This window comes from Euprymna scolopes, chromosome 39 (assembly GCF_053919585.1).
Source record: "Euprymna scolopes isolate OS-2025 chromosome 39, ASM5391958v1, whole genome shotgun sequence".
Lineage (NCBI taxonomy): Eukaryota > Metazoa > Mollusca > Cephalopoda > Sepiida > Sepiolidae > Euprymna > Euprymna scolopes.
Genome location: NC_136520.1, coordinates 75,020,904 through 75,034,147, shown reverse-complemented (window position 1 = coordinate 75,034,147; position 13,244 = coordinate 75,020,904). Strand labels below are relative to the sequence as shown.

Here is a 13,244-nt window from a genome sequence, read left to right as displayed (position 1 = left end):
GTATGGGAGCAAGTTCTGGTTGAAGCTTTTTTAACACTATAATTGGGATGCCATCAGGGCCAGTTGCTTTACTGGAATCTAGGTTTTTTATTAGCTTGGCAACCTCATGCACGGATATTTGTATGTTACCTAGCTTGTTCTGTGTTATAGGAGGAAATATGGGGAGTTGATGGCCTTCGCAGCATAGGGTAGAATTAGCTGCAAAGTTCTTTGCAAATAGTTTGGCCTTGTCTGATGCTGACGAGATGACCTCTGGTCCATTGATAATGGTTGGGATAGAACGCACGCTTCTGTTCAGGATCCTATTTGTTATTTGCCAAAACTGGTGGGATCCAAGCCGCTGATCAGCTACTTTGGATTTAACAGACTGGGCATATAGCTCTCTTGCATTTTTTATTACTCTTTTACAGTGGTTGCTGGCAGACCTGAAAGCAAGAATGGTAGCATACAATGCACATGTCTGACCTGTACTCTTGTATGTTTGCGAAATGTGGTCCACGATGAAATGTTAGAATGATACGAGCAACAAATCGGATGGAGAAGATTGTTGGGTTCACGTTGATGATGATCTGATCCTGAGAAGCTGAACACGTGAAATGGCAAGAAAAGTTGTTCATGAGACATCTAACCTCAAGCTTAAGACGAAAAACAAGAATAATTTCTAGATGCATTCTAAATGGGGAGTTGTACAACAAAATATGTTGTTAACATTACATTTAAACTTGTGCATGGTGGTAGTCATGGAAATTAGGAGCAAAGAGGGAATCCCAAAGATTAACTGTTCACGAAAAAAGAACTATCAGAGTAGAAGAAGTTTGAGAAAAAAATTCTATAAATGTATAAAGTCTTGAAGCATCTTGTAATTTCTACAGTGAAAAGGAGGTTATTGACATCTAGAGTGAACGAGTGCGAGAAGTTCCTCAAAGCAAATTAAAATAAAAACAGGAATAACAAAGCATTAATTGTTTTTAGATTGTTGTTAACAAGACTTTCGGACCATCCTGTAACTTTGGGGTAGGGGTTACAAGACTTTCGGACCATCCTGTAACTTTGGGGTAGGGGTTACAAGACTTTCGGACCATCCTGTAACTTTGGGGTAGGGGTTACAAGACTTTCGGACCACCCTGTAACTTTGGGGTAGGGGTTACAAGACTTTCGGACCACCCTGTAACTTTGGGGTAGGGGTTACAAGACTTTCGGACAACCCTGTAACTTTGGGGTAGGGGTTACAAGACTTTCGGACAACCCTGTAACTTTGGGGTAGGGGTTACAAGACTTTCGGACCATCCTGTAACTTTGGGGTAGGGGTTACAAGACTTTCGGACCATCCTGTAACTTTGGGGTAGGGGTTACAAGACTTTCGGACCATCCTGTAACTTTGGGGTAGGGGTTACAAGACTTTCGGACCACCCTGTAACTTTGGGGTAGGGGTTACAAGACTTTCAGACAACCCTGTAACTTTGGGGTAGGTGTTACAAGACTTTAAAATCACCCTATACACAAACAAAACTGTCAGTGAAGTCTGGATTATAAATGTCAGTACTTAAGAGATGACCTTCGACCCAATGTATAAAATGGGGTCATGGTTTTGCTTTCAACAATCCAGATTCAAGATAGAACCAAATGCACTTAGTAACAAGATCTACAAAGGCCTTACTTGTTTGGCATCACCGGAGTTTTAATGTTTACTTTAATGAAATGTTCTTTTAAACTTTACGATTAACAACAATGAATGTTTTATACAAACTCACACATGCGGCTACTTTTTATCTTTTTTTAATTTCCTTTCCGCAGACAATTATAGTCACTTGATACATAAGACAGAATTAAAGCAAACCAAACTCAATGAGTATGTGAAGATATAAAGAACTTAAAGGATAAAATTTTTCTAAAATTATCAGATTTTGCACTAAATAACCTGAAATGGATTGATATGCCATAAAACACAACCAAACCAGACAGAATTCAAATCAAAGCAAGGGGATCATGCATGGTTCCCCCCCCCCGTGAGTCCACAGTGAATGAGGCATAAAGAAATATAAGTATGCAAATTAGATAGCATAATAATATGCATATTTACTTGTATAGAAGAAAAATACTACTACTACTATTACTAATAAGATTACTAATAATAAAAATAATAAAATAATAAAATAAAATAAAAATAATGATAAAAATAAAAATAATAAAAATAATTAAAATAAAATAAAATAATGATAAAAATAATAAAAATAATAACAATAATAATAAAAATAACAATGATAAAATAATAAAAATAAAAATAAAATAAAATAAAAATAATAATAAAAATAAAAATAATAAAAACAATAAAAATAACAAAAATAACAATAAAAATAACAATAAAAATAACAATAAAAATAATAAAAATAACAATAAAAATAATAATAAAAATAATAATAAAAATAATAAAAAATAAAAATAATGATAAAAATAAAAATAAAAATAATAATAACAATAACAATAATAAAAATAAAAATAATGATAAAAATAAAAACAATAAAAATAATAATAATATAAAAATAATAATAATAATAATAATAATAAAAATAATAATAATAATAAAAATAATAACAATAATAAAAATAATAATAATAAAAATAATAATAATAATAATAATAAAAATAATAATAAAAATAATAATAAAAATAAAAATAATAATAAAAATAAAAATAATAATAAAAATAATAAAAATAATAATAATAATAATAAAAATAAAAATAATAATAAAAATAATAATAATAATAAAAATAATAATAATAAAAATAATAATAAAAATAATAATAAAAATAATAATAAAAATAATAATAAAAATAATAATAAAAATAATAATAATAATAATAAAAATAAAAATAATAATAAAAATAATAATAAAAATAATAACAATAAAAATAATAATAATAATAAAAATAATAATAATAATAATAATAAAAATAATAATAAAAATAAAAATAATAATAATAATAATAACAATAATAATAATAATAATAACAATAATAAAAATAATAATAATAAAAATAATAATAATAATAAAAATAATAATAAAAATAAAAATAATAATAAAAATAATAATAATAATAATAATAATAAAAATAAAAATAATAATAAAAATAATAATAAAAATAATAATAATAATAATAACAATAATAAAAATAATAATAATAATAATAATAACAATAATAAAAATAATAATAATAATAATAATAATAATAACAATAATAAAAATAATAATAAAAATAATAATAATAATAAAAATAATAATAATAATAAAAACAAGTGAACCATGAGTGGAAAGTAAACTATGCATAAAAAATGACTAAGTTCAGCATTTGCTTCCTCCACCATTTACCCCCCCCAAGTCCCCAGGGGTCGTCAAATCCTGGTGAAAATGAACAAACAGTGCAGTTTTAGGCCTTAACATATGTAAATTTGAGTTCAGCACCATGCAAAAAAATGAAATGACTAAGTCAATCATTTGCCTACCTCCAGCCCATTTAGCCCCAAAAGTCCAAGACGTTATCATATTTAAATTTGAGTTCAGCACCATGCCAAACTGCTAAATAGATATATTTTGGACAAATATGGTAAAATAGTTCCAAAAATTGAATGTTTTTATTAGGCCTAAAAGAACCTCTGGGGCACACCCAAGAATTATCGCAAAGTGTAGACAAACAAAATTATATAGAAATCAGTTACAACTTTTTAGAAAGTTTTATAAAAATCCATGGCATCAATTTTCTTTTTAATAAGCACAAAAGTGTAAATTTTTGCCATTTTAACCCGAAAGGCACCCCTAGGGGTGCAACCAGAGTTTTCCCAGAAAATCCGTTTTGTTACGTTTTTTTACTCATACCATGTTTAATGTTTGTGCAAAATTTTAAAAATTCCAAGGCGTGGTTATTGAGAAAAAGGCGAACAGACAAATGGACAAGAGTGAATTTACAGGTCCACCCTCCTTTTGTCAGGGGGGGGGGACTAATAAAAAGTAAAACAGTTGCAATGTATGTATTGGTAAGAATGAATAAAATTTGAAATCGTGGAAGTACATGTTTTATGAAATAATGCAGTAAGAATTGCAATTAAGATAACGTTGATCTTTAATGGAAATTAAATGTTGCAGCTTTCGATTTTTGTTCTAATATTGAAGAAGCAACAATTTTTTTCAGTGTTATTCGAGTAAAAGAAAAATATATTATTCTATCCCATTTAGGTAAACAAAATTACCATAAGTCGCTACAATAAATTTACTGTTTCAGTTTTAAAAGACATTGTCTGGCGACAATAAATCTCTGGTCTTGCTTGAGGCCAGTCATTTCAGTAAATGCCTGGTGTGATATTTGCGCTGAGACAGCTCTCATCAAAGGACGAAATTTCTAGTGAAACTCAAATGAATATGTGAAATAACATTTAACGGTCGCCATGCATACAGTTTTCGACAACCATTAAGTGCTGATTGCCGAGAATGGAGATTTTAAAAAAGGAAAAATATGAAATAAATGTAATAAACATTAATATTAGCCGAATCTAGTAGAGAATTTGATTCTTATGCGTTTGGAATAAATTATGTTTTTTGGAGGGGGGGGGTACAAATTATCAAGTGTTAACTATTTTGAACTTAACAGCAACATTAATATAAACTTACTAAAAATTCATTATGCTGTGACAAAATTGAACGTAGAATCGGTACAATTTGTCATTTTCATTAACCTAAACATACGATCAGGTTGTTCAGAATTTTTGAGATGAGGATTAATTATTTGTATTATTTAGATTCACCAGACTACTGTTCTCATCTCCAGTTTTATTGTTACAATGTTTCGATTGATGTGACCTACAACCTTCTTCAGGTGTATCTTGTCCAACTCAGGAATTTTTCTGTCAAACTCGGGAACCTACATGCAATTTCGAACACAATTTTTATTTAATCCAAGAAGGTAGCATGTTCTTGTTCCATCAGCCATGACCTGGTAGAAGTCCTAAGTAATTTGCAATAGTATTTTGAGTGTTGCCTGCACCGCGGATTTAGCCTTCAACCTCCAGAAGAGTGTAACTTAAAACTGAATTATCAATTACTTTATCCACTACACCATTGCAACATTCAAAATACAATCGACTTTCTGTTTCAGCAAAAGGCATTTATTACTGTTACTTTCCAAACAATGCCTGCACCTTGTTTTTATTTGTTTTTTTTTTACTGTTCATTTCATCTGCCATGAGATTAACAAAACCCTGCAATCTCAACATCAGCTTAAAAGTCTCTTGTCACCACCACAGGGCCACACATCCATTACATCCGGCACTCACTTTTTTCTTCTCTCGACCTTGCGCTGGCATCAGCCAATCATTTTTTGCCTTCGAATTTACACGTGCATCTTCTCCGGCACAGATTTTGCTTTTTCTCCGACCACGTGCTCTCCTGTTTTCCTTTTTTTTTTGCCATGCAAGCCCACGCACACTTCCTAATTTGCAGATGTGCTTTTTCGGCTACTGCTGCTAACATCTCAAGCCAGCCAGCCCACAGCTCCTGCTATTTTCCCCGCACACTCATACACATTCTGTTACAACAGTGGAGAAAGAGAAGGGAAAGAAAAAGGTAAAAAAAAGGCACTATATGAAAGGGCCAGAAGAAAATACATGCCAGTGTGAGATGCACGTGTGGTCCTCTTTTGACATGAAAGACTTAAGCACGTGTCTAGACGGCAGGGTTTTATTAACTAAATGGTGAACTTTTAAAACAATATGCAATAAGTTGCTGGGAAAGTAACGGTAATAAATGCCTTTGGTTAAAACTGAAAAAAAAAAAAAAATGCCAAGTTAAATTTCTTTCCTTTTGCTTGTTTCCTTGCGATAGTCTCAGGCATATGTTGGCTTTGGGTGCTAAAATTTAACACAATTGAAGATTAACACGCACATTACAAAACCGCAAAAATAAATTTCCATTAAAAACCAACGTTATCTACTCAATCGTCACGTTGCAATTAATAGCACATTACTGCATCATTACGGTCGTGAATTTGCATTTGAACACTTGCAATTGCATAATGGCTAGATTTTTTTTTTTAAGGTAAATCTCATGGGTAAGATTTCACCACAATCAAACGTGTCAAATTATATTGGATTATATCCGGTTATTAGAGAAGGTTTTTCCTACATAATTCGGATGCAGAAAGGAACTCAATGGGATCTTATCTATATATATATATAATTTTATATTAATTCTTTACTATAATATCAAAGTATATTCAGTCAGTATCATCAGTGGAATTAATAGATTTAAAACCGTATTTTTAAGTAAGAGATTATTTACAATAAATATTATCTCCTTATCCAATGTTCAAATCAATAGATTTGTGGCGTGGTTCTTGTTTTTCTTTGTTTTTTTTTTTTACATGGAAGTCACCACTTATCCAGGCCCAGAAGCCACTCAGGGATAAGGGTTATTGCGTGTACAGTAATCAATGGGATAATATCGTAATAATCGTTAGTATTGGGTATTTGATAAAGTGTCTTAAGGGGGGCGGTTTATCAGGAATTTGTTTATGTTGGACTTGAAGACATCCAAGTTGTAGTCAGGTGGGAAACCGGCAAATGGAAGAGAGTTCCACAGACATGCACTTCTAAGAAAGATGCTTTGTTCATGGAATCTACGCTTTGATTGAGGCACAGATAAAGAATGGGGAAAATTATTGCCAGTGGTGTCAGCTGGGCGGGTGTTTTACGTAAAAGATTGGCCAGGGGAGACCACAGATTGGAGCTCAGACGAGCACTTGCCATGGAAATAACGATAAAACAAAAACAGGCTCGCAACGTCTCTTCTGTGGGTAGGAGGTTGCAGAGAAGAGAAAAGGGCATCTCCCAGTAAGCCACAAAGTCTATTTTGTACTCTGTCAAGGCAAGATAGGCTGTTTTTAGCAGCTCCTGTCCAGAGAGACTATTTTCGACAACGATAGTGTCGTTGGGCATTGCCAAGAACCACACCAGCATTTTGGTAACCCCAACGTTTGTTAGATGTATCATAAGCTGATGTATCTAACAGACATGGGGTCACCAATATGTTGCGTCTATTATCACGTCGGGTTGTCAATTGTCGTGAATTGCATGATGGTTAGATTTATTGTGGGTGAGATTTTGTTGCAAATTTGTTTTTCGCACCAAACTCAAAATAAGCGAAGTATCAGTTCCTGTAAAGATTTTGCCATGACCAAACGTGTCAAATTGTACGGCACCATCACATTGACACACGAATTCTCGTCAAGATCACCGAAGTTAAGAAACGATGAGCCTGGCCAGTACCAGATGGGTGACCATTTGGGAAGGCTAGGCGCTATATGTGCTTTCTGGGAAGGTTGGGCATGGGGCCAGCACCCTCACCCTGTAAAAAGAACTCCTCGCTACAAAAACATCGACAAAAAGTTGTAAATGGCCTGTGCCCCTCCAGGGGCTCAATGGCTATGGATGGAAACGTGTTGAATTATATTGGATTATATTTGATTATTAGGGAATGTTTTTTCTCGCCTAATACAGATGCAGAAAGGCATTTAGGAATTCAATGCCTCTGCAGTTATCTCTTAAAATAAGATCTTGTATTAATTTTCCCTTTTGGAAACATATTTAGAGTTTATTGTACTTTCAACTTTATTGCGATAATGAAAACCTGATTCTCTTAGTTTTGATCTCACTTCTTCCTCAGTTTAGAAGGATAGTTTTTCTCCCTCGATAAGGGAACATTGTTGTTTCTCACTCATTAAGGAACATTACTCAATGATGCTCTAATAACCCTGCTAAAGATACAATTGAACATTTCAGCTTCGTGCAAAAGGAATCAATATCAACAACCCTCATCTCGACGACATTGAAAGGAGCTAAAAAAAAAAAAAAAAAAAAAAGGGGCCTCTTAACAGATCTGAAGGATCGAAGTTGCAAAAATGTTTTTGCAAATACAGATCCTGAAAATTACTTCAAGGTAAGTGGTCACTTTATGAATTTTCGAGCCTTCACGATCCATTTCTGCAGAGGGGGCCCGATTCCACCATATTACATAAAACATTGATTTCACGATTCATTCATCTGCCATTATTGGGGAGGGGAGGGTGCAGTATATTACAAGACAGACCGCGGTTACCTCTCCTATTTATTAATTAAGTATAACTTGCAATTTTTTTTTAAACCTATTTTCATTAATAATTTTCTACTTTATCAGTTCTTTTCATTTTGGGATATGTTACTAATTTCGACATTACAATTAAATAGCCACCATTGGTCTTAGTTGAAATTTAGGTACTCATGCACTTATTGATCTGTGCTGAAATAATAACGTTATTATTTAAAAAGCCGTTCTTAACATGGGGAGAGGAGGGCGTTTTGTACCTATTCTGTACTTTAACCTTACAAATGAATAAAATAAAAACAAAACTTTAATTAAACTTGGAAGTACGATTTAAAAAAATAGCGTGGATCAGTAAGCGCACTGGCACCGAAATTTAATACTTAGATTTTCGTTCTTATTCTGAAGAAGCACCAAATAAACTTACTTTAAAAATGGCCACAACGTCGGATATTATGATTTATTTAGGTTTTTAAACTTTTCCAGTAGTTATTTGGTACGTCTGCGGAATACGGACGATGTAGAATATTTAGAAAGCCGTTCTTAACATGGATAGAGAGTAACTAGCCTGTACTTTCACCTAATAATTTTAATAAAGAAAAGGGTACTTATTTAGAATTACACTTAGTAAAAAGAAAAAAAAAAAAGAATTTTTACGTTGTATGTATTCCTCGCGGAACGAATATATCATATTCCGAAAATCAGTTAAATTGATCAAGTACTTTTTCGTTTGTTTTTAATTAAGAAAATTCAATTTTATGAAGAAACGGAGAAGAGGCAGAGAGCGACCATATGGTGGGTTTGTATTACTGTACACAGATTCGAAAAAGTTGTCAAAAAAACAAATATATAACACAAATGTTATCAAAGGCAAGATAAGTTACTTTTCTATAGGCACCGCCAAAACTGGGGGGGGGGGGGCAGGTCAGTATTTTTTGACGGACCGTCTTTTTAAAAATCTACCAAAAATCAGGTAATTATCCGATCAATACGAAATTTTCAGCGATTATTAGGAGAAGAATGAACTTTATAACAGTGTACTTATTTTTCATAAACGATATTTATATATATATTTTTTTTTTTTGCTTAGAAAACCCCCCCTTGTTTTGAAGTGGGAACAAATATGCTTAAAATAATCATCTGAAACTGAACAAAACATATTGTGTTGTTGTAAGGGACAGAATTATAGATTAAAAAAAAAGAAAAAAAAATTGTTTGCATACCTTATTTTGACGTCTGAATATCAGAACTTCGATTGTGTTTAATTATCCCGCTTTTGAGTTTTGAAGTGTGAAATTCGGTGAATATGTTAAGTAAAATAATTAATTTAAGTTAAGCAAAACAAAAAAAAATTTTTTTTAATATTTATACGAAAAAAGCCATTTTAAAATTTTTGATAAATAAATTAACATTTTTTTTTAGCGAGCCGAATAATGCATGACCATTATTAAACAGGGCATGCTTTGAATAATCGATACAAAAAAAAATTTGATAAATATTGTGCCCTTTGTGTTAAAAATAGCATCATTTTTTTCGATCCCGTTTGAAAACTTTTGCCGCCTTTCGACTACGGTGGACCAAACGCGCTGAAATAATTTTTTTTTATTCTGCTTTAAATTGCCCCCCCCCCCCATTTTGGGGAGCCTGGCCCCCACACACATACACATTAAAAACGAAACTCATACAAATGGTCACCCATCTGGTACTGGCCAGGCTCAGCGTTATAATACATCGAAATTTTCGTCACTGAAAAATAAGTTTTTTTGGCCTGTTTGGTCTTCCATAGTTTTCTTATCAAAAGCAAACGTAAACAGAGTCGATCTAGACTCTACATCGACGCGAAATATCTGGTTACCTATATGAATAAGTGGAATTATTTGAAATTCAGGTACTTATATTATAATATTTTTGCATATTCTCTTAGAAATTCATCCTAAATCTTAGTTAGACAATAAATAAATAAATTAATTATTTCAAAAACCTTCTTTTTTTTTTAAATATTTAAGTACGTTTTTTGTGCAAGACAAAAAATTTCAATTGTTAACTTTTTGGGAAAATTTAATATTTAAAATTTAATTAAAAATAGAAAAAGTTTTACATTATTCTGTTTCCTATATGATAAAATTCAGGGTTTTATCTTTCTGGAAAAAAAAAAGTTACTCAGAAATAATGGATTTTAATAAATGTAATTTAGTTTTAAAAAACAACAACAACTTGATTTTGCGGCCATTTTTGGCGGTGCCTACTTTTCTACCAAACTGGATATATTTTTCGTGTTTTTATTCAATGTAACATGTTTATTCAGCTCGAAAAGCATACAGTTTTTACCGATGTATTGGAAAATTCAAAATGGCGCCCGACACTCTCTTTAACACGGTAAGTTCAGGAAAAGATGTTATAAATAATAAACTTGACAAAATACTGTTAGAAATTCGCTCAATATATATTACCGTGACATAACTTGATATATATTCGGTGTTTTTTAAATAGTATTTTATCTAGTTTATTATTTATAATACCTTTTCCCAAACTTACCATGTTAAAGAGAGTGTCAGACGCCATCTTGAATTTTCGAATACATTACATCGGTAAACACTGTTTTTCGAGCTGAATAAACATGTTACATTGAATAAAAACACGAAAAATATATTCAGTTTGGTAGAAAAGTAACTTATCTTGCCTTTGATAATATTTATTTGTTATATATTTGTTTTTTGACAACTTTTTCGAATCTATGTGTATAGTAATACAAACCCTGGTAAATTTTTACGACGTGCCCCAGCGTATTATAAACACCTCAGCCACCCTATGTTAAGAAAGGCTTTCGGAATACCCCCTCAACCTCGAAAGCCGTTCTTAACATGGGGAGGTTGGGGTGTTTATTCCGAAAGCTGTTCTTAACATCGGGTGGTTTGGGGTGTTTATAATACGCTGCCCCACCCAGCGTCGCTAGGGAGGGAACGTCGTAAAAATTTCACTTACTTAACTATCATGTCGAAAAGAGTAATCTATCCAAAAGTTACTAAAATTCATCGAGTAAAAATTTATTTTTAGTTAAAAGTAATTTTTACAGAAAGTTAGAGAAAATTGCATCTTTCGTAGAACTTTTGAAGTAGACGATGAAGAATTCACACACAGGGGACGTAACTCGGAACTCATATTTTTAAGTTTTTACGATGTTTTGTTGTACGTACTTGTCACGGAAAGTTGTCATATTCCCAAAATCATATAAATTAATAAAGTATTTTTCTTTTTTTAATTAATAAAATCCAGGTGCTTATGTAGAGAAGGTACCCTGCTATTTTCAAGTTTTATGGCCTTTTTTTTTAAACGTTGTTTGGTGAAAGTACATAATAGTTACAAAACATTCTCCCCTCTCGTGTTAAGAATGTGTTTCTATATAATGTTATTTCCCCACGGTTACATAGATGCAGAAAGATAAGTTACTTTTCTACCAAACTGGATATATTTTTTTGTTTTTATTCAATGTAACATGTTTATTCAGCTCGAAAAACATACATTGTTTACCGATGTATTGGAAAATTCAAGATGGCGGTCGACACTCTCTTTAACATGGTAAGTTTGGGAAAAGGTGTTATAAATAATAAACTAGATAAAATACTATTTAAAAAACACCGAATATATGTCGACTTATGTCACGGTAACATATAATGAGCGAATTTCTAACAGTATTTTGTCAAGTTTATTATTTATAACATCTTTTCCTGAACTTACCGTGTTAAAGAGAGTGTCGGGCGCCATTTTGAATTTTCTAATACATCGGTAAAAACTGTATGCTTTTCGAGCTGAATAAACATGTTACATTGAATAAAAACACGAAAAATACATCCAGTTTGGTAGAAAAGTAATTTAAGTGTACGAGCACATTTTTTAAATAAATTTCTGGGTTTGTATTACTGTACACATAGATTCGAAGAAGTTGTCAAAAAACAAATATATAACAAATAAATGTTATCAAAGGCAAGATAAATTACTTTTCTACCAAACTGGATATAATTTTCGTGTTTTTATTCAATTTAACATGTTTATTCAGCTAAAAAAGCGTACAGTGTTTACCGATGTATTGGAAAATTCAAAATGGCGGCCGACTCTAACTTTTAACACGGTAAGTTCGGGAAAAGGTGTTATAAATAATAAACTAGACAAAATATTATTAAAAAAACCACCGAATATATGTCAAGTTATGTCACGGTAACATATATTGAGCAAATTTCTAACAGTATTTTGTCTAGTTTATTATTTATTACACCTTTTTCCGAACTTACCGTGTTAAAGAGAGAGTCGGGCGCCATTTTGAATTTTCCAATACATCGGTACAGTACCGTATGCTTTTCGAGCTGAATAAACATGTTAAATTGAATAAAAACACGAAAATTATATCCAGTTTTGTAGAAAAGTAACTTATCTTGCCTTTGATAACATTTATTTGTTATATATTTGTTTTTTGACAACTTTTTCGAATCTATGTGTACAGTAATACAAACCCAAATTTCTTTCGCAATATGAAACTATAAAAAAAAAAAATAATAAATACTACGCCGCATAAAGGCATGAGTATGACCTCACAAAAACAAACGTGTTATTAAAAAAAATTAATGATTAATTTAAAATATTTATTATGATTGTTACCTTTTTAGTCGTATGCCAGGAGGCATTGTTTCTCACGGCAGCCGATAAATTCAACATTTTCTAGCATTAAACGATAAGAATATTTCACAGCAGGACAAAATATAAAGTCAATAACAAGAAGACATGTTTCTCTTTCGTAATAAAAAAAATAATACCTTAAACTTTTTTATAGACGTGACCTCGTAAAGTCAGCAACTTTAGTTTCGTATTTAAAATAATATATTTTTTAAATTGTATTTTATTATGAATATAAAATGGAAATAATTATTTAAAATAATGAATTAATAAATAATGTATATTCTTTCTGTTTATTTATTTGGTTTTCTATTTTTAATTTAATCCATTCTTTATGTGCGAAACTAAAAGGTTATCTATATATATATATATATATATATATATATATATATATATATATATATATATATATATATATATATATATGTACTTGTTTATTGTTATATAAACATGCTTA

At 31.2% G+C, this 13,244-nt stretch overlaps 1 protein-coding gene across 1 annotated transcript in view; it reads right to left on the bottom strand.

The window, feature by feature from the left end:
- The window catches only part of LOC145263880 (methylmalonyl-CoA mutase, mitochondrial-like), a 106,621-nt gene extending 93,659 nt beyond the window's left edge, over window positions 1-12,962 (bottom strand). The window contains exon 1 of the mRNA XM_080120962.1: window positions 12,773-12,962. Within this exon, the coding sequence (XP_079977088.1) occupies window positions 12,773-12,829 (57 nt within the window). The 5' untranslated portion in view covers window positions 12,830-12,962. The remainder of the gene's footprint in view (window positions 1-12,772) is intronic.
- Window positions 12,963-13,244: the final 282 nt, after the last annotated feature.